The sequence below is a fragment of the Protobothrops mucrosquamatus genome, unplaced genomic scaffold (assembly GCF_001527695.2).
Source record: "Protobothrops mucrosquamatus isolate PMUCROS unplaced genomic scaffold, P.Mucros_1.0 scaffold1123, whole genome shotgun sequence".
NCBI lineage: Eukaryota > Metazoa > Chordata > Lepidosauria > Squamata > Viperidae > Protobothrops > Protobothrops mucrosquamatus.
Window position 1 is genome coordinate 333,707 of NW_015387341.1, and position 25,413 is coordinate 359,119.

General features: G+C 58.2%; 1 protein-coding gene across 1 annotated transcript; it reads right to left on the reverse strand.

Moving 5' to 3' along the window:
• Positions 1 to 25,413, reverse strand: KAZN (kazrin, periplakin interacting protein). Its single transcript, XM_015820375.1, has 8 exons — positions 25,215 to 25,413; positions 4,546 to 4,737; positions 2,642 to 2,778; positions 2,150 to 2,320; positions 1,851 to 2,040; positions 1,548 to 1,678; positions 340 to 390; positions 1 to 168 (listed from the first exon to the last, which is right to left on the reverse strand). The coding sequence occupies exons 1-8, from the start codon at positions 25,411 to 25,413 to the stop codon at positions 1 to 3; spliced, it is 1,239 nt and encodes a 412-aa protein (XP_015675861.1).

A 25,413-nucleotide genomic window follows, 5' to 3' on the forward strand; every position in this document is an offset into this window, starting at 1 on the left:
TCACCAATCAGCGTCTTCCTCTATGTAGTAGTCGGGGGCAGCTCCATCAAAGACGCCGGGGTCCAGGGACTTGCGCTGCTTCCCTCGGGCGAAGACGCGTGAGATGGAGCCGAAGCCCATCTTCTCCTTCTTCTTCTTCCGCTTCTGGTCCTCCAGGTCCTCTAGAGACTGCGGGGGGGGGGGAGGAGAAGAAGCACAGCGGACGCTCGATTCCTGCACCGGCCCCCTCGGCTGCCACCCTGCTGGGCTTCGGCCACCCAGAGCGGTCCTGCAGGGGCGGGCTGGCAACCTGGCTGACGCCCCTCGAACCCCAGTTTTGGTGAGGAGCCCAGAACCTACCTGGACAATTGGGTTGTGCAGATTTTTCTGTACCGGTCCAGGACTATCTCCCTACCAGGAAGAATGGACACCTCAGTTTGCGTTGTGGTATGAAATATGCCACCAATCACACACACACACACACACACACACACACACACAAAACCCCTCCCCGTGGGTGAGGTTGCATGCAGGCCACACGCAGCTACAGGAGAGCAGCTCCCCCCTGCGCCCGCTCGGGTCCCCTGTGCTGGATTCCCCCCCCCCCCGTGGACCCTTTGCTGGGTTTTATGAAAGAGGCAGACCAGGAGGGGCAAGCAGCCCACTGCTCTCTGTGGGACTACAGAGTAGTCCTCGCCATATGACTGGTCACCCACAAAAGAGGTTGTAAAATCTGGTTGGTCGTGCATGATCTGCGTTACAACCAACTTAAGACTGACTGAAATTGGTCGGCTCTGCTACGGTCTTAAGCCGAGGACTGTCTGCACAGCTGGCAGCCCCCCCCCCCGGTCAGTTTTCCTTTGGTCTTAGCTCATCTCTCCTCCCTCAGCTAACAAGACGGAAGCGATGAGGAAGAATCTCTTCTCCTCCAGGGCAAACCGGAGAGAGAGGAGGGAGGAGGCCACGGCCCTCTGCTTGGGAGGGCTGCAAATGTGTTCGGGGTTTGGGCTCCACCGTCCCTGGCACGCCACCTGCATGGGATCCAGAATCCCACCGAGGCTCCCGGGAGACCCAGGAGTGCCCGGACAGGGGAGACGGCGGAGGGTGGTGGTGGTGGTTTCGAACTCAGCCCAGGTTCTGCGCTGTCAGTCGATTGTGCGGCAGAGAGGCTGGCTTTTTCAGCCCCTCTTTCTCCCCAGCTCTTTTGCCTGGAGGACTGCCTAGGCATAACCTGCTCACCGACAGGACCGACTGGGTGGCTTAGCATGCTCCCTAAAACGGACTGAGAAGAGGAACAATCTCAAGCTTCCTCTCCCAGCACAAGCCCGGCTGCAGGGGAGGGAATTCACACAACCGGAGCCTTGACCCCAAGTGGACGAATGCCCCCTGCATGCTTGCTGGAGGCCCTGTCCCCTGCGCTCAGCCTTCTCCTGCTTCGGACGCCTCCCTTTTAGCTCTGTCCCTTTAAAGCAGCCGCCTCCCACCAAATCTCATCTCCCCCCCCCCCCGCACGCCAAGGGCAGAGAAGCAGAGTGAGGAACAGCCAATGACCTGCAGACGCGTCTTACATTGCAGAGGGAATGTGTTCGGTGCCGAGGCGAGTTGATGTCGCTCGGCGTGGACGACCGATCCCCTTCGGCCGCCGAAGCATCGGAGATGATGGAAGGCTGCCGCGAGTGGCACGGGCTGACTCGGACCCCTGAAATGCAAGGGAGACCCGCCTTGCCACTTTCTCCGGCGACCCGGGTGTTTGCCAACCCGGACGGCTTTCGCCCAGCCCTTCCCACGAAAGACGGAAGGAGCCGCTCGTGGGCCTTTTTCGGGACTGGCCCGGGGTGGGGTGGGGGGAGGGGAGAAGGGGCGGCTCTCACCTTGCCGGTCCATCGTGTGCTGCGGGTGGGCGTGGTAGAGCGTCTGCTGGCTCTGCCGGATGGCGGCCGTGAGGGGCAGGTCGGCCTGCATGACCCACTCCTGGTTGCCGTTGAGCACCGTCTCGCCGGGCATGGCCAGCGAGTGCCGCTTGGGGACGTCCTTGGTCAGGGTGGCTAAGGACTGCTTGGCCTGCGGGGGGAGGGGGGTAAAGGGGGGCAGGAGAGCGGTCCTTAGGAGAGAGGAAAGAGCCTGGGGGGAGGGGGGCTGGCAGGGAAGACCCCGAGCGCCCCAGCCTCACCATGGCCAGCTCGGCCTCCAGCTCCTTCATGCGGTTGTCCTTCAGGTCCAGCTGCGAGCGGAGGGCGCCGGCGTGGTCCGTGGCCTCCTTGGCCTGCCGCCTCATCTCCCACTTCTCCCTTTCCAGCAGGTCTTTCTCTTTTGCCAGGGCCTTCACTGCATCCTCACTCTCCTGGGGGGAGGGTGTCCAAAGGGGGGGTGGGCTTTAGAAGATCTGAATGCACCACTCGGAAGGGGTGGCTTGCCCCAAGCTTAGTGCGCTTCTCTGTGGGCCTTGGGGTGCCGCCCTCTGACGCCCAGCCCCCGGCCATCTTCCCATCAGGCAGACCCCCTGAACGAATGCCCTGTTTTTGGCCCCTCCAACTTCCCAGGGACAGGGGCCCGGGATTTTACAGGGAGACCCTGCAGGCCTTGGGATGGCGCCTGCCACGGCCTCCCCTGCTCCCCCTCCATGGGGCAACCCCCCCTTTCCTGCCCCCCCCCGTCTCCTGACCTTCCGGTGCTGCTCGTAGTTGCGTATAAAGTCCCTCAGCTGCTCCTCGCGGCTTTCCAGGGTGCTGTAGAGCTGCTGCATCTGACTGACCAGGTCGCTCTTCTCGCCCTTCAACCGCCTCCGGTCGGCTTTCATGGCTGCCAGAGGGAAAAAACAGAGATTTAGTAATAATAAATCAATAAAAGGGCTCAGCTGCAAGCAAGGAGGACTACCGCTGTGTGACCAAAGTCCCCTGGAGGCCCATCCACGCCTCCCCAAGGCCCTTGCCTGGGAGAGGCGGGCACTGCCCGGCCACAGCAGAGGCCCCGGCCGCCACCCGAGCCCTCCTGGGGCTGTGGGGGCCACGAATGGGCTCACGGCAGATCCAAGAAGATGCTGCCCCCCCCCGGGTAGGTGGGGCCTCCCGGGGGGGCCATGAGACCCCTGCCCTCCCTCTGCAGGGTCTTGAGGGAGCCAGTGGTGGGGGACAGGCCCTTAGCTTCAGCTAAAGGGGGGGGGCTTTTCTGCTTATCTTCCAGAGAGGTCAGATCCATGCAGAAACTGCTTAATGAGGAAGGGCAGCCGGGGGGGGGAGGGGGAGGAGGAGGGTGAGGAGGGTGTGGGACTGAGCCCCCAGCCCCAGGGCCGGGCATCGTGGCAGAGCCCCAGAGGGCCTGGGGCAGAGAAGGGAGGCCGTCCTTTCAAAACACCGCCTGAAAGATGTCCAGCTCCCAAGGGAAGGGAGAACATGGCCATGGTTGCCATGGAAATGGGGGGGGGGCTCTGTGAAAATCCTTCCATTTCATTTTGAGGAAGCCAAGCATCACAAACTCAGGGGGGGGGCGGAGGAAGCAGGGAGGAAACTGGCAGTGGGGGGGCGGAGTAGGTGACCAGCTTGGCCGGCCCCTCAGGGGCACATGCGGGGGAGGGGGCAGCATTTCATGCCCAGGGAGGATGTGCCAGCCTTCACCCACGGCTGGGAGGCCCTTCGCAGGATCTGGGGTGCCAGGGTCTCCGTCTCCAGCCGTGGGGCTCAGCTTTGGGGCGCTGCTGGTGCCCTTGCACCGGGGGTCTCCGGCTGGCCGTCTCGGTTCCTTTTCTTTTCCAGGAGAAAAACGTCTCCCGGATGGATCCCAAAGGAAGGCCGGGAGCAAAACCTCGTTTGCATGCAGGTCCCTGAGTCTGCCAAGCCCCCCCCCCGCCGCTGGCAAGGGATCAGAGGGTGCCTCTGCCAACTCACTGGTCCTTCCGCTCTGCAAAGAACGGGCACCATCCGATGCCAACACCCAGGGGGGGAGCCTGTACAAAACTGGGGGACTGGGGGGGGGGGAGACCTGCATCAGGGAGTTTTCCGCCCCAGCCCCCCAAGAGGAGGGGGAACGGGGTGGCTTCAGCAAGCACCCCCATCTCAAGGGTGAGAAAGGGGAGCCAAATTGCTCCAACCTGGGTCACGGGGGGGGTCCCCCAAAAGGCTGAGAAAAGCTCTCCCCCAGCTAAAACAAAAAAAGCATCTGATGGCATTTCAAATTTCCTTCCAACTCTTGGGGGGGGGGGGAAAGGGAGAATCAGACTTACTTCTGATGAAAACCATCACCCCAAGAACCCCCCCAAATGGGAAAATATGTGGGGGGGGTCTGGGTGGCGGACTTTAACTGCCTTTCTGGATTTAGAGAGAAGCCGCACCTAGGAACGGCCCTGTCAGTTCAATTTATTGGGATCTTTTACTGTTAAAATTAATGGGCCCGCTTTGTGGGGGGAGTTTTCACAATCAATTAATCTAAAACAAATTACTAATTACAAGAATTGAGACTGGGGGGAGGGGGGCTTCTTCTCCAGCACGGCTGCTTCTCCTTTTTCATTCAAGTGCAGGGAGGGGGGAGAAGCCCCCCCCCATGAATGGATTTGGCCCCCAGGGGTGCTCTTACCCTGGAGGGCCTCCTTGGCCCTGGACAGCTCCTGCTCCTTCTGGGCCAGCTGGACCCTGAGCTCCGTGGCGGGGAGGATCTCGGAGGCTTTGCCCCCGTGCGTCTCCTCCAGGTCCTTGGTCAGCAAGTCCTTCATTTGGCGAAGCAAGTGGATCTCCTCCTGCAGCTGGCTGACCTCTTCCCGCAGGAGGACTGGGGGGGGGACAGGGGGGGAGAGAGAGAGAGAATGCAGGCCAGTGGTGAGAGTGGACTCCTCCTCCCCCTCCCTTCCTTTCCTCCCCCCCCTCCGATGGGAAGCACCGAGATTCCCCAAGGCAGACCCCCCCCCAACGGGACAGAGACAGGCTCCATCTGAGCCACCGGGAAAGCACCTTGTTGCGCAGCCCCCCCCCCGCCCCCTCTTTCTTCAAAGGGGCCCCAGAAAGCACATCACGCACAGCTGTGGTTTTCAAACTGGCCACTTTGCGATGAGTGGACTTCAACTCCCAGAATTCCCTAGCCAGCTTGGGGGCTTGCAGAATTCTGGGGGTTGAAGTTCACGCCTCTTAAAGTAGGCAAGGTTGAGAAACACTGGTATACAGGTAGTTTTCGATTTACGACCGATTGCTTAGTGGCTATTTGGAGTTACGACTGACCTGCCTTTGGATTCAAAGTTCCCACACTGACACATCCCTCTCTCTCTCTCTCCCCCCCCTCTCCCTCTCTCAACCCCCCCCCGCCGCAAAGCCGTGACTCCACACCTTGCTCATGAACTGCATCTTGGGGCGAATCGCTTCCTGCCCCCCCCCACCCTTCGCAGGGGAGAAGAGACGCAGGGGCCAAGCGACAGCAACGTCCGGCTGGGGAAAACACGGTGGGGGAGAGGGTGCAGCTCGTCTGTCCCTCCGTCCATCCATGTGGGTGGGGGGAGATGCCCCATAGCTAGAAGGGACTGTGGACTTTGAAGAGTGTGAAATTAAAGGTGGGAGGGGGGGGAGGGGGGGTGGAGAAGCCCAGCACTAAAAATAGATTTTTCCCCCCTTCCTTCTCCTGGGGAAAGGGCTCTTTCTGGCTCAGGGCTGGCAGCGCAGCGGGAAGGCGTGGCTTTGCAGAAAATTCAGCATTTCTGGCACTAACTCTGTAATTATGGGCTGTGGGGCTGTTTTAATTACACACCACCATCATGCTACCAAAAAATAGGCGAGAACGTCTGACACAGATCCACTTCCTTGGGGGCAAGCCCCACTGAACTCAATGGGGCCTCTCTCCAGCTGAGCAGGCAGCTGCTTCCGCAGCCCAGGGGCTTCAAAATGGGTGGGACTCCAACTCCTATCGTCCCCAGCCTGCCTGCAGCGGGGCAGGAGGGCTGTTGGGACATGTTCGTGCTCTTAATCCCTGCTCTCCGATACCCAGCGGTGCCACCCGGGTTGCAAACCAACCGAAGTCTCGCCTCCCCCCCGCCAAACTCTGGAGAATTGGGAGCTGCCCCCTTCCCCCCCCCCCGCCGTGTCACTTCCTGGCACCCAAGAGGAGAATCCAAGTCTTTGGGGGGGGCTCAATCCACCCCCGGGAACAGCCCCATTTTCCGAGTTCCCACGAGAGACACGGAGAAGATCAGCCAGCTGGGTGGGGAGAGGCATTGCTGGGACCCTCTTCTCCACAGCCCCCTTAGAAGCCAGGAGACCCCCGGTCCCCCCCCCCCCCCGCAGGATCCTTCAGTGGAAGCAGTGAGAAAGAAGTGCAGCCCTTGGAATCAGGACTGAGAGATCTGGTTTCCTTTTCATTTTAAGCACTTAGGTTTTTTTCCTCCCCCAAAAAAGAAAGTGACTCTGGATTCCTCCCCCCACCCAATCCAGGGACTTGAATCCGCAAGTGGAATTTCCTTGGACTGAGCAGGACAGGAAGGGCAGTCTGTGTGTGTGTGTGTGGGGGGGTTGTGTGTCTCTCCTGGCTGCTTTCCACCCCCACCAACAGCAGCGCCAAGAAACAATAAACTCCCCCTCGCATTTTTGAGATGCTTCCCTGATGAAGACCACATTATTCCCTTTTGTGCTCTTCCCCCTGATGGGGAACATCTGAGATCTGGGGGGGGGAGCATTGGGGGGGCAGGATTTGGGATGACTTGCTCTCTTTGGCAAGCCAACTCTAGGGGCCCGGAGTGGCTCCGCAAGGCCCCAGGGAAGGGGTCAGCTCCCCAGGGACCCCCTGCTCCAGGCTCTGCCTTTTTTAATGATGCTCTACTGAGACACCCCCCAAAGCCCCCCCCCCCAGCCCAGGCTCTCCCCTGGAAGCCAATCCCTGGGCGAATGCCAGATCATGGGGGGGGGGTGTCTCTCCCACGTTTTCCCACGCTGCCTGGGATGCAGGAGAAGAATTCCCAAGCAGGAGGGCGGCTTCTTCATCCCCCCCATCCCCAGGAAAGGCAGGCAGGCGTGGGGCCGAAGGCGGGATCCGGTGGAGGAATGCTCTCCGAGGGGGTGTCCCATGGCGACTTCCCTTCTCTGCCGTCCAGACAACCTTCCTGCAAGCACTCTGGCGCCTGGGTTCAAGGCTGAGATATCCCAGCAGGCAGCCCACCCACCCACCCACCCCTGCTCTCCACCGGATTCTTTTATGACTCGCGGACTTCAACTCCCAGAATTCCTGAGCCAGCCTGGCTCAGCTTGGAAACCTCTCCCTTTCCCCTCAGCATGGCTGGCTGAGGAATTCTGGGAGTTGAAGTCCACGAGTCATAAAAGAGCCAAGGTTGCCTACCCCTGGCCTAGGCCTAGGCCGCTTTATGACTCATGGACTTCAACCCCCAGAATTCCTCAGCCAGCCTGGCTCAGCTTGGAAACCTCTCCCTTTCCCCTCAGCATGGCTGGCTTGGAGATCGCGTCGCCCCGAGTTCCCCCCGTAAGCCGAGTTTCTGTGGGCCTATGTCGGCTTGTGAGTTGCCACCTCTTCCTTCCTTGAGCTTTGGGTTGCCCCGCCAGACTCACACAGCCCCAGAATCCTCCCGGCCGGGTCTGCTGAAGTCCAGGGATGGTGGCGCTGCCTGTGGTCCCCAGACCCAAATGACCTGCCTTTCTCACAGCTTCTTTTTCCCCTGACTCTGATGGCTTTTCAGCAGCTCCCTTTTCTGCTGAGTTTCACTGAAACGTCAGGACTTTACGGCCATTTCTTTGAAAACAACGTCCTGGCCAAAGTGCAGCCCTGATCTTGGGAGGAACTCTGGAGAGCCAACCGGGGTTCGTGCATGGAGGGAGCAACCCACATCTAACCACGGCCGAGGACGTGATGGGCCATCCTGCCTGAGGAGGCACTTCCTGTAAACCTGTGGGAACCGTGACAGAGGCGATTGTGGGCCTGCCTGGAGACGGTTCAGGGAAGTAGCTGCAGGCAGCTGGCTGGGACGGCCCTCGCTTGGGCACTTCTCCCGGGTGCCCGCCTTCTTTGCCCACATGATCGGCCGCCTCCATGCAAGGCCAACCCTTGCCCCGGCCGGTCTGCTTGGATCGCCCCCCCCCCCCCCCGAAATCTCTCACGAGGGAAGAAAACCCTTCCCTGTCCTGATCAGCAGGACTGAATTCTTAAGTCACCCTAAGACAGCAAATTTAGGTTTTTAAATACATATTTGACACTAGGTTAAGTACACAACACACTGTGCACAATCTTTGGCCAAACAAACGAACTGCCAGACGTGGAAAACTAGAACAGACAAATATGCCTGCACACCCGCTGAACCGGTCACTGGTTGCTGGATTCCGAAGGCAGCCCAGGGGAGAGTAGAATGTGGTTTTCTGAACACATCCGTGCCTCCTGGCTCAGCACACACACACACACACACACACACGGCACCGTGTCCAGGGTCCCCCTGGGCCAAGCAAACTCCTAGCCCCACCTGGAAGACTGAAACAGGCCAGGGCGACGTGGGCGCCAGGGCGCTTATCTGGGTGTGGCGTCCACCGTTTCCAAAGCAAGAGCCACGAAGGCCGGCCAGGTGCAAAGTGCAGGCCGAATAACACAACCTCCCCAAGCAACACCTGGCAAGCAGGTGGGGCCCCTGCACCCAAAGCCCCCACTGAGGGTGGGCAGTTCCGGCAGGCCAGCCAGCCGAAGGGTCCCCCTCCACCTGGCTCCTGACCTGACTCGGCTGGCTTTGGGTGGGTGGGTGGGTGGGGTGCGGCCGGTGGGAGGCCGGCAGAGGGGCAGTGGGCTCCCCGGACAGACTGAGCGCCTCTCCCAAGGGCCAGCCGGCCGGCCACCACAGGACCCAGAGCAGACCTGCAGCCTTCAGACCATCTGCCCCGCCTCCCTCTGACTCATCCCTCTTGAAGGGGGGGGGGAAAGGGGGAGACCAAGATAAGCACTGGGCTCCAAAGGGAGGCCGGCTCCACCTGACCAGTCCTGGCAACAGGTGTCCTCCCAGTTCAGAAAGGAGAGCCCACCCGGGAAAGGTGGGGATGCCCCCCCCCCAGTGACTGAACCCAGGACCGCAAGCCCGTCTCCAATCTCTTCATCTTCTTTTTTTTGGGGGGGGGAGACACTGAGTTCCTTTCTTGTTTTATTTTGCAATGCAGCCAGAAAGTGATTTTTCTCCTGGGCCTCCCCAGGAAGGGCCTGGGCCGTGGACCCTTGCATACAGCCCCCTCCTCACAAAGCCTGTGGGACACCTGAGGGTTCTCCATCCCAGAAGCCGGGGGGGGGATTTTCTCTCTGGGGGGGCAGCAGGAGCAAGGAAACCCACACAGCAACATCCTAAACAATGCAGGGTCCGCCAAAGAGGGTCCAGCCGGGAGAGCCATTTATATCTTGGGGAGACGGATCTAAAAATAATGAGCTTTTTCCAGGAGGGTCTGGACAGGTCCTCGCTTGAGGGGCCCTTCCTATTCCCCCCACGTACAACACTGAGTTTGCTATTCAGCCCAGCAAATTCCAGAAAGGCTTTCTTCCCGCAGTCCCAAAACTTTCTGCAGGGTCCCCACGTCCTCCTCCTCCGGACAAAGTCCAGTCTTTCCCAGTTAAATTATAACTTTTCTGGAGGTGGGGTGCAAGCAGGGGAGGGGCTAGGTGGGGAAAATATTATTGCAGCGTTTTTTAAGACTCAGGGGGGTTTGCAGAAGAGAAAGAAACTCTCCCTCAATGTAGAACAGCCATCTCTCTCTCTCCCCCTCTTTCCCTCTCCCTCTGTGTGTGTGTGTGTGTATGTGTGTGTGTCCACAAAAGAATGAAATAATGGTTTGCAAGCAGGAGGCTGTATTCAAATGAGAACCAGACCACAAAGCAAACAAGTCCTCTTTGTTTCCCCATCCTCAGATGCAGTGGCTCTTCTGACCTCCTTCTAAGCGCCTAGTCCTCATGGATGCATTGACAGAGGCCTTGTGCCATGCAGGGAGCCTGAATATCAGCTAGGCTGGACTGAACAATCAGAAACCCTCCCGGGCCCTCCGTGCGGGTCCCACGTTGCGAAATCCGGCTGAGCCAGGCTCCTGCCGCCTTCGGGAGTGACCCGCAGCCAGGAGGGGAAGCAGGATGGGACTCCGGTGCCCATCACCGCTGGCTGGCAGAAGAGGCAGCGGGGCCTTGGGGAGGGGGTGCCCGGCTTTCCTCAACCCTGAGCCAGAGAGAGGCCAGCAGGACCCAACCCAGAGGGCTTCTGCCCCACCCGGGGGCCCCGCGGCTCCCAGCCACGCAACGAGCTGACAAGGCGAAAGCGAACGAGGCAGGTTGATCAGCGAGTCTCTCTGCCTCTCCAGGGCAGGCACCATCCCGCAAACCCGCCAGGTTTGGCGCGCACTCACCGCAGGAGCCCTGCCGCAAACCACACCTCCCCCTGGGCTACCGATTTGGAAACTCCCTCCGGCGCCTTCTCCTGCCCGCCGGCTGCCCAGAAGACCCCCGCCCCGCCCGCCCCGCGGCTTTCCGGAGGGGCTTCCCTGGTCCTCCCGGGCCCGAGAGGCAGCGCAGGCGGCGAGCCAGGCGGGAGCGCCCAGGGCCGGCTAACCACCCCCCCCCCGGACCTGCTGCCTGTCCCGGCCCCTCCCCAAGGCTCCCCCTCCCACGCGGAGCCCCCCCCGACTGCCAGGAGGGCCCCAAGCGGAGCCCCCCGACCGTGGGAAGACTCGGAGGCCGAGAGGCAGCCCAGAGAGCGGCCGGCCCCCCTCGCGCCCACCTACCCGGCCTGCTCTCCTCGCTCTCCGATTTCATGCCGGGGGCCGGGGGGGGGGCCGTGCTCCGAAGGCCGGCCGGTCCTTCCTAGCTGCGGCGGCGGCTGCCGCTGCTCTCCCCTCTCTTCCGCCCGGCTCCTCCCCGAAGCAGCCGGAAGGAGGGAAGGAAGGAAGCACCGGTTGCGCTACCTGGAGCCCCGGCCCAACAGGTGCCGCCGCCGCCGCCGCCGCTCTGCCCGTGCCAGCCGGAAGCTCTGCCGGGCAGGGGCGGGGAGGGGTTGCCCGGCTGGGCCGCGGGCCGCTCCCCTGCCCAGCCGGCCTCCGTGAGAAGCGGGCGGAGAGCAAGGGAGCCGGCGGACTCTGCCTGCCCGGTCTCCTCTCCCGGGGGGGGGGAGGGAGGGGGGCAGCGGCCGTCAGGAGCTTTTCCTCCTTCCCTTTTCTTGTTTTTTGGGGGGGGCACTTGCACGGCCCCCCGGACTGTCTGCAATCCAGGAGGAGGAGGAGGAGGAGGGCCCCGCTCCGATTCAGAGGGCTGCAGTGGGGGGAGCCTGGCCCCCAAATCCCTGGGCCTGCAAAACAGATCAGAAGGGCTGGCCTGAATCTCTGCAGAGCTGGGAGGGGTCCAGGGCAAGAATCGTCCCAGTCGGAATAAAATAGATCCCTGTTCTAATCAATCCTTTCGCCAACACCTTGAGGACTAGGGCCTTGCTCTCACTATGCAGGAAGGGGACCGCACACCACAGGTGGACGACGGAGCCCTCCTTCGCCCTTGGAAGGGAAGAGGACGCCAGTCACCTCAGACTTACGACCGCTGCAGCCCCCCACGCTCAGTCACACTTTGGGTGCCTGGAACCGGCGTGGATGTGCAACCGTGGCGGCACCCGGCCTTCCCAGACAAGCGAAGCTGAGGTAGGATTTGCTTAACGACTGCCTGGTTCGCTTAACAACCGCAAAGATCTGCTTAACAACCCTGGCAAAAAGGTCGTAAACTCAGGCGTGGCTCACTTAACAACCTCCTGGCTCAGCAGCAGAAATTTTAGACCCCCCTGTGGTCATAAGCCGAGGACTCCTTGTGCTGTTCTGCACTCTGTGCCCCAAAAAGGAGAGCCTCGCGAAGCTGAGCGGCTGCTTTCGGCAAAGAAGAAAGCTGCCCCCCCTTCAGGCTGTGGGCCCCTCCCGCCCCTTGCAGGCGAGGGGAGGATCATGGCAGGGAAGTGGCGTGGGAAAGCCCCCCCCCAGTGAGCCTTGCTGGCAAACAGCCCTCCTGATGTGGAGGGGGAGGAGGAGCCCCCCCCAACATCGCTCACACAAGTAAACACTCCTGACAAAAAACTCTTTTTTGACTGGTGGAAAAAAACAGAAATGGGGAGGGGGACAGAGGGGGAATTTCCAGGTTGCAAGAGCCAGGATGAGAGAGTCCAAGGCAGGGAGGAACCCCAACCCCACCCCACCCCCTCGTGCTCCTGATGGAGGTGCAGAGGAAGCCAGCCATGCCTCTCCAGGCCCAGGAAAGGACAAGGCTTTTGCCTGACTCCGTCCGGCCAGTGCAGACAGTCAGCAGCCCCTTTCCATGCCCCAGTCCCCACAAAGGAAGAGGGAGGGGAACGGAGGCAAGCGGGGAACACCGGCTGCCCCTCGGGGAGAGGCCAGGGGTTCATCAGAAGCCCCCCTCAACCCAAAGCCTCCCATCTGGGGCCTTCGAAAGCCTTGCAGAGATTCGTCTCGTTTTGGGGAGCTGCACTAAGCTCAGCTGCTCCCCTTTCACGCCTCGCCCTTCAGCGAGGAATTGCTCAGGCAGATCCGGAAAGAGCCCATTCGGCTGCTTGTCCTTGAATGTTCTTGTGTGGCGTTTACTCTGCCACAAATCCAAACTCTTTTGCCCTTATCTGTTCCTAACATCACCTCTACAGAGTGACCCTCACTCATCTCCTCCTGTCTCCTGCTTGAGGAGGGGGTTGGACTAGAAGACCCCCAAGGTCCCTTCCAACTCTATCCAGTGTGTCTGGAGTTCTTCTTTCCTCCCCTCATTTTTTCCCCCTGCTGATGTTTCTCTCTCTCTTTCTCACACCTTCTGCAGTTTGGTGGGTGGCAACGAGGAAACATGTTTGTTGCTAAACCACTAAAACCTAGATTACTTCTTTGTATCCCAGGGTATCAGGGAGCTGTTAGTTCAGCATAAATTAGGCGCTCTGCTGCCCAGTTTTGAGGCTGCTGTGTGGTCCTCCCCTGGTCTCTACAGTCTTTTAACTGCACGGTGCTAGTCTAAGGCTCACGGACAATATTTAATTTCAGGGGAATAGGTCAGAGGTATTATTTCAGAGGCACTTTTTCACACTGATCTGGAAAATCAAATCACTCCAGTTGAAACGCTGAATCAGATCTGTTTTCCGAGTTGATTTGAACGGTCAAAACAGGATCCGGCCCAATCAGCCTTCCGAATTGGACAGGAGTCGCTCTTCTTCGCCCTCTAGCCTCAGGACGGAGAGGGAGCCCTGAGACGCCGCCAGCGCTTTGCACCCGCCCTCCTGTACGGCCAGTCCTCCACTTATAGCCCTTTGCTTAGCGAACGTTTGAAGTTACAACGGCACTGAAGAAAGTGACTTACGACCATCACAGCATCCCCCGGGGCCGTTCCGTTTGTATCTTAAGGCATCGCATCAATATTGCGAGAGCCTGGCTGAAAAAAACACCACCCTCAACAACCCTGAAAGCCCTGGATGAATATGAATCACGCAGCTTTCAAAGTCATTTCCTAGAAAGCAACTTGGTGCAAATATGGGGTACCTGCACCCCCATCTGGAGCAGAAGGCCAGGAGGGACGGGCTCTCCCCGACGGCTCCGGTTCCCCCAGGGAGGGCGGCGGCTCAACACTCCCAGAACCCGCGTTAATTCGGAGAGATTTTGCGCTGGACAGTGGTGGCCCAATGCTTGCGTTATCATGGTTTTCATTTTTAATTTGCCGTGCATGTTTAATTGCCGTAACCTGTTTTTTGTTCTGAACCAATACCCCAAGTAAAAATAGGTGCCTTGTTTCCCATCTAAGAAGCGAAAATTGTGTTGTGTTTTTTCCCCTCTTGAAGACATTTCGCTTCTCATCTAAGAAGCAGCTTCAGTTCTGCCTCAACCATGACTTGGCAGACCGAGAATCCCCATAGACGTAAAGCCAGTGCCCATTTACCGGACCCCTGAACAAGAGTCATAATATGCATATTTTGGAACAGATCACTTCCTGTCTGAGTGCAAATCCTTGCCCAGAAGCCAATACTGGATCGCTTTCCAATGACAGGTCCCGGCAGCTGCCCCAGGATGGGAGCAAGCTCGAAGAGTCCAGGATGAGGGCAGGGCTGCTTCAGCACCACGGAGAGCTGCCCGCCTGTCCTGGGCTCCCAGGGGGCCAAAGGTCGGCTGAGACCCGCCCCCCCAGATGTTGCTGCACTACAGCTCCCAGCAGCCCCAGTCAGTGCATCACAGTAAGGGATGCTGCAGGCGCGTTCGGCCACACCCGTTGGCCACACACCTGCTCAGGGATAGGAGCATGGCATTCACACAGATCCCTGCTCATTTCAGTAAATGCTCCACCTCCAAGAACGCCACTGAAATTCTCTCTCCCTTTCAAAAGCAAACTCACTTTCACCAAACTGAAGGAGAACCGGTCGGGAAAAGCGCAGGAGAAATTTCGGGCAAGGTTCTCCCCAAACACCCCGGCTAAGGACCGGGTCTTGGACACTGGAGGGCATTTTGAAAGGCTTCCCTCGGCTTGCTCATGATAGAGTGCGAGAGAGAGAGAAAAACCAACGCCGAGTTCTTGCAAATTTGCAGACACTCGGCTGATGATGGAAGGAAACATCCCCAGATCTGAATTTTTGTACCTCTTTGTTCACCTCGCTGAAAAATCCTCTCGGCTCGCCGAATGAAAGTGAAGACATTTTACTCATTCATTTAACATTCTCTGATATCAGATGCAGCTGCAGGAACAATCCCCCATTTTGTCATCCTTAATTCAAACACTGCCCTCCTTTTTCAAAAGTGGGGATTTTTCAGGTCAAGCTTCTTTCAAGCTCGCTCACACAGAGATGGATTTTTGCTTTTCATAAAGAGTTTCTGTCTTCCCTCCAAAGGGACGGGAAACAACACGGTGAAGGAACATCCACCACGCAATGTCAATCACAGGCCCGGGAAGCTTGTCGGCTGATTTATGGACTTGTATTTCGGAAGGATTTGCTGGACATGCGTTGCAGAGAAAACCAATTTCCCAAACTGTTCCACCGGAGAAGCGCAGGCTCTGGCACTTCTCTGAATGGGGGGGGCGGGGGGGGCGTTTTCTCTCCAACCTCGAGGGAAGGTCAGGCCACAGGGCTGAAGACTGAAAGTCCGTCATTCGCAGGAAGCAGAGCCAGAATTTCCACCAAGCAGGTGCACAACAGGAGAAACTGTGTGCAAAGAAGGTGCAAAGTTTCTTTTTACTTTTTAAAATCACAAAGTGGCAAAACGACCTAAATGGTGAAAAGGGGGAAATGAAGAGACACGGAACCCAAAGGCGCCAGATGAGCCTCTCAGAAAAAGCCGGAAGAGGAAATCAGACTGCAGGGTCTGAAGCCCAACTTAAAAAGTCCTCCCCAAAGGACTATTTCAGCACCCTGCTTCCATCTCCCCAAATCTATCCCCTGGGTTTTAGAAATTAAGAGAACCAGTCTCCTTGGAATTTCCCATTAATCGGGTTTTCAAAATTTCCCATATTCTGTATATCAGCCTAATACGTCAGCCGCCCATGGCTTTCAGAGATAACTTTGCCAAAAGAGGGAGGAGGAGGAGGAGGAGGCACAGGATCCCAGGGCTGGGAGAAGAGATTCTGGCCCAGCCCTCTGCCCAGTGCAAGTTTCCTTCTATCATTCTGGACAAATGACTGTCCAGTCTTTTCTGGGGAACCTCCAGTGAGGGAACTGGCTGAACTGGAGGAGGAGGGAGGGAGGAGCAGGAGCAGGTTTTGTCATGGTGCCCAGCAGGTGGCAGCACACAGCTGACCTTGAAAAAGGGAAGTCGGGTCAGACCCGGTTAGCAGGGGGTGGATGAGGAGACCACCAGGGAAGGAGGCAGGCTTGGTCCACCCTGGGAATCAGGAACCTCAACACAAGGCGATGGCAAAGAGAGGAGGGATGCAGCGGTCGAGCGGTCCTCCTGAGGAGAGTCCGGCTCCAGGGAGATCCCACCCCCGCCAGCCCTTAGGTGGCACCACCGGGAAATCCAAGGATGTGGGGCTTGGAAATGGATTCTTGGGGGGGGGCTGTGGGGCAAGCTGCTTCCGTGCTGTGGCTGGAGTCGAGGACCTCTCGATCCCTGAAAAATATCCAGCTTCCAAATGAAAGCAAATCCACCGGGGGGGGGGGGAAGGCTGCCAGAAAGAAAGAGCCCCCGTGTGGAAAAGACTGCTGGACCCGTTAAAACCCTCTCTGCAGATTCAGCCTCTGCTGGGTTGGAGTTTGCAAGACGGTGGCAGAAACTCTCGGCCGCAGAGCAATAACCCAAACGGATCTTTGACTGACTCGGCTGGCTCTTTGGGCGAAGGATGATGCAGGAATAAAATTGTATCAGAAAATATCTTTTGACATCCAGGAGTAAGAAAAATTAATAAGAGGGCTAATTGTCTGTGCAGCTTAATCAAATCCACCAATCCAGCACCCTTTTCCTGACTCGACTGCTAATTTAATCCCCACGCGTGTTTTCTTCATTAAAAATAGGGCGCTCATCAAAAGGGAGACAATATACATAAATAAATGCAAGGGCGAGCATAAGAACCAGATGCCATCAAAAAAAGACCCTCCCCCAAACCCCCACTTAGCTTGCTCCCTGCAGGCAGCCCCGTGGGGGTCTTTCACGCAGGGAGCCCCAGGCGGTCAGAGAAATGGGGCACGTCAAGGCTTCTAATTACTTCGCAGGGCTTCCCCCACCACCACCACAATCCCTGGCCGTTCTCAGGTGTGGATGGCGACACTGCCAGGGCTGGTTTATCAGCGCTAAAGACGGGATCCTCCTGGGGGCCGTTCACACGACAAGCACTGCCAGGGAAACGGGCAGGAAATTAATTTATCCGACAGCAGCACTGCTCCCCCCCCCCATAAATAAGTAAAAAGAAAAGGCAGGGGAGATGCAGGGGAGGGGAAACAAAGCCTTGTTTCAGCCAGAGCCAGAATGCCTGGATGGAGCAGAGTAGGGGGGGGGCTTGCAAAGGGGTCATTATCTGCCATTTGGGGGGGGGTGCACAAACACAGCTTATTAGGAAGCCCCCAGAGGTTAAATTACCTAGAGGAGGAAGGTGAGAAAGAAAGACATTGTTTCTGGAAAAATAACAGCCGCATTTTGTGGTGGTGGTGGGGCAGAGTCTGGGCAACCCTGGGCAACTTGCTTCCCACGGGCAGGGGCAGGTTGTGCCCACCTGGCATGTTCAGAGCGGCAGGAGGGGGCCGGAAAGGGTGAGGTCCCCGTTTCAGAGGGAGCTGAGCCCTTCTGGGCTGCCCATAGAGCTGCCTCTGAAGAGTCCGTCCCCTGCCCCGATTTTGCAACCTGGGCCTGGGGCGCCCGTCGTGAGCGCTGGGGGCCGGGAGGGCCAAAAGCAGCGATGGGGTCCAGGCAGGTCCAGTCGCAGGTGGGACAAGCAACGGTCCTCCCCTCCTCCCCTCTTCCGGCTCCCAACTCGCAGCCCGAATCCATCTTGTTTTGTAGCCAGGCTGACAGCCGCTGGGCTGGGCCTGCTCCGCTAGGACAAAGGGCCGCCAGGAGCCGATGCTGCTGACTGAGAGGCACAGAAGCTCTGGAGCCTGTCAGAGGAACAGCCCGGCTTATACCGACACCGGCCTGGGCGGCCCGCAGAAGCTGCTGACACCAGGCAGCCCGTTGCCTCACGTTGTTGCCGTTCTCCACAGTTGTAGAGGCAGCCACAGGAATGGGAAGAGGTGAAAACTGCTTTCCATTTATAAACTTGCTCGCTCACGCAAAATATGATTTCTCACCCAAAAATCAAACCTGTTAGGTGCATCTTATTCACCCACAAACACATTTAACACATTTCACCAATAGAAGTGACAGGATATCGGAACCAGTTTGTGGCATCCTCGCTTTCCATCCTGCAGCTATAAAATAGGTGCCGAATGCCACCTGCCACTCAAGGGCCAGAGGATTATTTGGGGAGGAAATGGTAAAGTCCAAGTGAAGATGCTTAGGAAAGATCCGTGTAGGAGGCGGATGGTGCTAAGAACTTCTGTCCTTAGGAGAGCATCTTTACAAAGCCCCACAGGGGGGGAGGGAGGGAGGGAGAAAGGTGGCCACCTCAGGCCCCCCACCCTCAACGCCCCCTTGCGATTCCTCCTCCAGCACAGCCAAAGTCCCCTCCCTGCTCCTGGCCACGAGCTGCTGCTAATGGGATATGTCAGTTGTATGAACAATAGTCTCCAATCCCCCCCCCGGGGGGGTCAGTCCTTCCCTTTTCATCTGCTGCTCCTGGATGGTCCTGCCCACTTTTTCATCCCCCCCCCCTTAGAAATGGCTGTGGCGGGTCACACGCAAGCTCAGGGAGATGTTCCCGCTGCAGGGAAAAGAAGGCAGCCTGTCAGGCACTCTGCAGGGAAGGCGAAACGCTGGACACGGCAAGGAAAGAGACACAGGTCAGCTCCTGCTACACAGGACACACACACACACACACACAATTCAATTCCTGCACACCCAGGTCTGCAGAGCTGCTGCTGATCAGAACTGGGAATGAACAACTGTCTGGCTCGGAAAGGGAGGCTACGCAAATCCATGATCTGCCTTGCTTTGGTGCTGCTTTGAGGAAGCCCTTCACGAGGACTAGAGCCTTCCTTGCCTTTGAAGGCAGGCTGAGCTCCGTGGCTTGGAGGTGAGAGCAGAGGGCCAGTGTGGTCACTTGCAGCAGCTCCTCCTTTTACACAACAGAGCTCAACAGAGACGCGAAGGGTACCAGGCGGCCAATCTGAGCCGGGAGATCCAGCGGCAGAGAGGAAGTCGGTCACCTCCTGCACCGAGCAAGCAGGGGCGGATCCATCACATCAACAGGCGATGATCCCCTTTGCAGATCAGCTCATCCTGGGGAAGAGCCCACAACGCTGGGTACTCAAGCAGAGCCCCACAGCAGCAGCCGAGGACCATTGGCATTGGGGAGGGGGGTGGCCAATCAATGCCCACCTCAAGAGCAACCTGGGGGCTCTTGACGCCTCATCGACTGGGATGCTCAACAGAGCTTGCTCCAATTAATCTCTGTCCGCTCTCAGGCCTCTGCTGAGTTGTTATGCAGTCGGACAGCCTAGCAAATGTGATAAAGAAGCGAGCAAATAAATAAATAAACAGCTTGAAACAACTTTGCAATCTGTTCAGAGAACTCAGACTTTGGGGTAAGCTAAAAATAAAAGCATATGGCCTCAGGATTCCTTTTCTTGGGCTTCTTTAATCGTGAAACAGGATTTAGCATGCAGGAGTGTGTGTGTGTGTGTGTGTGTGTGTGTACACACACACACACACAGGAAACCCCCAGAATTGGACCTTCAAAGCACGGAGGATCCTGCCAAGTGGGAAGGACAGCCGCTGGACCCTGAAAGTCTCTCCTTTCGGCTCAACCCCCCTCAGACCCAAAGAGAAGGCTGCAAGGAACTCCAGGAAAATGGAATCAGAAAGGAGAAATAATTCTGTACAGCCTGGAAAAATGTAAGAGACGACTAAGAGGGATGGATGGATGGATGGATGGATGGATATAGATAGGCAGGCAGGCAGGCAGGCTTTACCTGACATAGATTTCTTATATGCTCAATAATAATAAGCACAATTCCTCTTTAAAAGTTTGAGATGGTTGCCCTTCCTATCAGTACTTTACAAAAATCAAGGAAATCAGGATGGAAAAAGCTCTGACGCCTCATAAAGGTTTCACTTGGCCTTGACTAGGAGGAAAGAATGAGGAATTTGATATCTAGGAGTTAACTCCCTTTCTGACACATCACCAATGCAGAGATCCTATTTTTCCTCCCCTTGCCTGTTCTGTTCTGTTCTGTTCTGTTTGGACTCAGAAGTCCAAACGGGCAGGTACCTTTTTTTGACAATAGAAATGTGCCCTTTACTTGGGGTTTTTCCCAACCTCAGAAACCTTCCTTGTGTGTGGGCCCCCAGCTCCCAGAGTCCCCCAGCCAACTGGTCCATTTCCCCAACTGCTCCTTCGCAGAGAGCTAACATTCCTCTTCTGCCTCTTATCTCACAAAGACACTCGTGGTCCCCAGAGCCTGGCAGGCCTTGCAAACAGGAAACGCAACTCTGCCCGTTGTTCCCACGTGTGGGGCTGAGCCCCAAGGGGGGGGAGGCAAAAGGATTCCTACCCAGGCCAGCCAAACTGTGAAGGGGGGGAGGCTCTTTCAAGAGACAGACCAGGCTGCCGGTCCATCACAACACACAAGGTTTATAGAAGGCGCAGCTAAAGTGCTGACTTTGCACCTCCAATAAAGGCACCAAACTGTCACCTGATCTGCCTTCACTTTAGAGGCCCCCAGTTTTATATAGGTGGATAAATATTATGCAAAACTTTTATTCAAGGCGGGTTTAATACAACTCCTGCCCAATCCAAAGAGCGACTTTGCACCAGACGCTGTTTGTTAACTTTGAAATTATACTGCACTTTTGCCAGGATCTCAAGGTTGTGTGCAGCCGTTTTGGGTTCAGATCCCAGATCCACACGATGGCCGGGTTGGTCCAAGTGGGGATCTGAAAAGGCTGATCTCTCCCCCCGACTTCATTCTGGGCTGGGCACGGAGGGACCCTCTGAAGGTGGTCTTGGAAAGGCCCAGGAAGGTTAAGTCCCTGAGGGGGGCTTCCTTCCTCTGCTCCCCCCTCGGTCACTACCACCCACAGACCCCTCAGGCCTCTGGAACCGACGGCCGCAGCTCCGGGGCAGCTGCAACAGGAAGCCCCCCCCCATGGCTGCCGTGGGCCAGCCACGTCCTGAGGCACAAACAGGGCTGGCTCAGTTCCCAGCTTCTGGCCACGGATCAAGGACGTCCACGTCCTCCTTGCAAGTTTCCATGACCTGGATGCCTCCTCCCCAAGGGTCCCACGTGCTTCGGCCTGGCTGGGAAAAGCACGAAGAGCTGCCCCAGCCAGCTGCCCCCCCCACAGCGCCCTTGCCAACTGGAGCACCCTCCCTGCCCAATGTCCACGGTGCGAGACTCGGTACCCGGACAAGAGGCCAGAGTGAGCAGGAAGGAGGGGCTTTTCTGATCCCAAGGCCAAATGTCCGGACCTTTTCGGATCTCAAGTCTCCCGTCCCGTCTGATCACTGCTCCTCCTGGGACTGAAGAGGCAAAGGGAGGGGGCTAGGAATCCCACTTCCTGCAGCCCCCTCCCCCCCAAAAGCCTAGCCTGACCCACCTATGGGAGTCATTTCCGCCTCTGCCATACGTAGCCGCTGCCTAAAGCAAAAGGATTTGCTTCCCCCCTCTCAAAAGGAACCCACCGTTGCTGAGAAGGATCTTTACTGGAATCCCCCCAGAATGAGGCTTCAGGACGAGAAGCCCCTTCCTCAAGTGGGGGTGGAGGATTTTTATGAGAAAAAGAGGAGAGGAGATTCAGCACATCCCAAAGGAAATCTGTCAGATTTAGCAACTGAATGGAGCTAAATACAAAATGTGTCTTTTTTTCCACGCCTTCCCCCCCCACCCATTTCTTTTTCAAATCCAACGTTGGTGATTTTAGTTCAGCCTCCTCACAGGAAATAAATCACTGGGTGGTATCTTTTCCGCGCACCCTTCCCTTTTAGTGGGGTGTCTCCTCAGAAGACATAAACGCTTCCTCTGCTTAAGAGAGAGAACACACACACACCCGGTTAATTACAGGCTGGCGTGCCAGGTTTCTATTACCCTTCACAAAAGGGAAGCGGTTCAAAGAGGAGCAGTTTTAGATTAGAACAAAAATTGCTATTAGCTTTTTTACATTTTGATACACAGATGTTTTCTCTTCTGGAAGAAAAGGACTCTGCAGGGTGGTTTTTCAAGGCAGCCAGACCAGCATTAAGAAGCAAATGCAGGCTGGCCCGTGAATCAAGCCAGGAGCAGCAAAAAGAAGCTGAAACCAAGGGCTGTCCCAGGGGAACCGCTCAGTCCTGTACTAATGCATCACACACACACCCCAAATATCTCAATGCAAACATAGACTACAGATCCCATCATCCCCCAGTGAGCGATTCCCGTCTGGGCAAAGAAGGAATTTGCAGGATCAACCGCCATGAGACTCCCTGCCCTGACTGACAGACGCCCCTTGCGAGGCTGACCCGTCCCTGCGGCTGAACCTCCCCTCCCCATATTTACAACCGCTTCCAATTTAATCACTTGGCCTGCAAATTTAATTAACAGGCTGTGTTTACCCCTTCAAAATATCTTGTTAGCGAAGTCGTTACACCAGAGTGCCAAGCTCTCTCGGAGACACAAGATGCCAACGCCAAGACGTTCCCCCCCCCCCGGTCAAAAAAAAAAGCCAATCACGGCAACAGTTTCTCCTGGTCCAGCTGCCCCAAAGCAGCCATAATCTGGCCGCAATACGAAGAGCAGCCATAAAATGGGAAGGGCGGTACAGACATCCTAGCCGTGCTGAGAGTGACAAAATAAGAGAACACCACTTGCGTGATAGTAACATTGGGTCAACTAGAATTTCCTAATCCTTGTGGTGACCTTGGGCCACTTCCTCTTTTTTAGCCCAACCTACTTCGCCAGGTGGCCGTTATGGGAAAAGGGCAGCCACTTGCGGCTGACGCAGGCTCACCTCTCAAGCCAGGAGTGGTCAAGAGCTCAGCTGGGCCACCTGAGACCAGCGGCGACCGGCCTTGAAAGAGCCTCTGTGCAGCCGCCAGAGACCCCCCAACCACTGGGCCCCAGCTGCAGTTCAACGCCCAGCCTGTCCCCAGCTTTTGGGGCAAACAGCAACTCTGCAGACTCAAATCTATGGGAAAGAACCTTTTTTTGCAGCTGACAGGCGCTTCCCTTCAGGGGCTGGCAGAGGCCCTGGCGCCCAGGCCAGAGTCACACAGCAGGCTGAGCCCACTCCTCACAAGCCGAACGGCAGCTCGGCACAGGACCTGAAGTCGGGCTGCCCCGGGGTGCCCATGCCAGCCACCGACCAGGGAAACCTGGCTCACCAAGGAAAGGCAAGAAGGGACCCAGGGCACCCCCGGCCAGGGAAGGCGTATTCCTGGGGCCCAGGGAGGGGGAGGGAGCCAGGAGACCCCTGCCCCTCCCAGCCTCCTTCCCTGAACAGCAGAAACTTCTTCAGGGGCAGGATACGTCCCCTCCGTCGCTGAGGCTCGAGCGGAGGAAGAGGCTTCTGAGCGGGCAGAGCGCAGCTTCCCTTTGGATCCAGCGGAAGGGAAGGGTGCGATTCCGGGCGGATGGTGGTGGTGGTGGTGCCGACTGGCAGGATATTCTTGGCCACCTGATTATTCACGAGAGCCAAACCCCCCCACCCACCCCCCAAAACTGCCCTTCTCCCTGGAAAGAGGTTGACAAAACTGCTTCCTTGCTTTGCTTACTCCGAATGGAAACATGCGAGAAAAAAGCAGAGTTGGAAGAGTAGGATAAGGGAGCCCGTCCTACCTCGCAGGGCTAGAAGAGTGAGCTGGTCAGTTCTGGCCCCCAAACTAAGAGGCAACTAAGATTCAGCAACGTGTAGGTCTTGCACGTAACTCCCAAGGGGGCCTGAAACCCAGCCTGGACCCCTTTCCAGCCTCGACCTTTGACCAGGCGTCTCTGCCTTGGGGGGGGCACATGACTCTCTTTTCCCTTTAGAAAAGCGGTGGGAAAATGTGAGCGCCCCTCCCTCGGAAGGCAGCCTATCTGCTTCCTAACAGACAATTAAAAAAAGATTAAAAAGAGCCGAGAGCGAATCAGTACTAAAGTGCTAACAGCCTTTTCTGCAGCAAATGATGGAGGTCAATGGGGAGGGGGCTTCCTGGTGGCAAAGCCCCCTCTAGCCACCTTTCATAGGGCTCGGAACAGGAAGAGACGGGTGCCCATTTTGGCAAAGGTGGCATCAGGCTCTTTCCCTCCAAGATCGCTGGTAATCCCTGGGGGAAGGTCCAAGAGCCCTGCAGGGCTGGACCTGCAAAGACCCCCCCCTTCCAGGGCCTGATGACCCCCCCTTCCAGCCAGCTGTGCCCCACAGGCTCAGTGGAGGAACTGGAGCCCCTGAAGGCCACTCCTGGCCTGCCCCACCACCTCCCTCCCACAGGCGCCAGTTGCAGGTCACAGAGGAGACCTCACGAAGGACTGGGAATGCCGGCCTCCAGGTTGCCCCCCCCAAGCCCCGTTCAGCTGCGCTGGGGAGTCCCCCCCCAGCAGAGAGCCGGTTCTCCCGAGGAGGCTGCTCCGGTGGCTCCCCAGCCCCCATCTTGTGCCAGTGGGGCTCAGCCTCTTCCCCCCATCTTCCCCCCTTCCCTTAGCTCCACAACCATTTCCTTGGTTAACGTTTGCCTGCCGTGGGCACAAATCACTCTCCCACACACATTTTCACAAGGCTGCCTGCGAACAAAACGCTTTCCCCAGAAGCCCCAGCAGAGGCGGCTTCATGGCTCCATCTGCCAAGTCCCCCTCGCCGCCCCCCCGCCACAAATCCCAGGAAGATGCGATTTCCTAAGCAGATTCAGACTTGTTACTAGAAAGATAAACAACGGAGGGACAACATATCGTTGAATTCGGTTCCAAGCAAGGACGCCACACAATTCAACGGGCAGGTCCTCCCGATTCCTGGGCGGCGGCGGGGGGGGGGATCCCTCACCTCCCACCGCTTCCCCAGCAGCTCCTTTGCATGCTGGTCACTGTCACCGCACTGGCATTTGGGGAGGGGGGCAGCAAGTAGCCCGATGCTGCTGCCGCCGCCGCTTCCACCGAGAGCCTCGCGCCCCATGACGTCATCTCTCCAACCCTTCTCTGCACAATTCCCGCCCCCCCCTCGGGGGCTCCTAGCTCTCCCTCCGAAGAGCCCCCCCCCACGGCCTTTAAGGCCGCTCCGATGCAGCCCCCCGCACGCCCGACCTGCCCGCCCGGAGCCCCGGCCGCTCTGCCGGCACAGCCGAGCTCCAGCAGCGGCCCCGGCGGGGTCTCGCCAACCAGTCCGGCGGAGCCAGCGCGCCCCCCCCCCCACGCCGCCGCCTCTCTCGGCCCACGGGCCGGTCAGCGGGGAAGAGCCGCGAGCCAGGAAGGAGGCAGGCAGGCAGGCAGGCAGGCAGCGCTTCCCCGGCTCCGCCCGGGACCACAGGCAGAGCAGTCCCCCAGCGGGCGGCCGGAAGAGCGCTGGGCCCAGCAGTCCGCCAGCGGAGCCCCCGGCCGGATTCAGGCTCGGCCAGCGAGCGGCGGGTCCAGGGCAGCCCCGGACCGCCTCCCGAGAGCGCGGCGCAGAGATGGGAGCCCGCCGGACAGCCTCTCCGGGAGGCGCCGCGCGCAGAGCAACCCCCCGCCCTGCCCCGTCCCGTCCCGTCCCGTCCCCTCCGGAGGGCCGCCGGCCGGCGCTTACCTTGCAGGCTGGGCTGCGCGGGGTCCGGGCCGCCTCCGCCCGCGGCCATCTCGGCGGCGCCGGGGGGGCCGTCGGCGCTGAGCTCGGCCAGTCTGCGGCTGGCGGCGCCCAGCTCGGCTCGCAGGGCGCTCACCTCCTGCCCGGCCGCCTGGAGCGCTCCGTCGATGCGCAGCGCCAGCTGCTGGTTCCCCTCCATCAT

Excerpts from the sequence above, each read along its gene's own strand:
- KAZN (XM_015820375.1), bottom strand. The coding sequence starts at position 25,413 with ATGATGGAGGGGAACCAGCAGCTGGCGCTGCGCATCGACGGAGCGCTC. Across the intron at positions 1,679-1,850 it reads GCACACGATGGACCGGCAAG|GGGTCCGAGTCAGCCCGTGC; the intron begins GTGAGAGCCGCC and ends CTTGCATTTCAG. Across the intron at positions 169-339 it reads TGCACAACCCAATTGTCCAG|TCTCTAGAGGACCTGGAGGA; the intron begins GTAGGTTCTGGG and ends CCCCCCCCGCAG.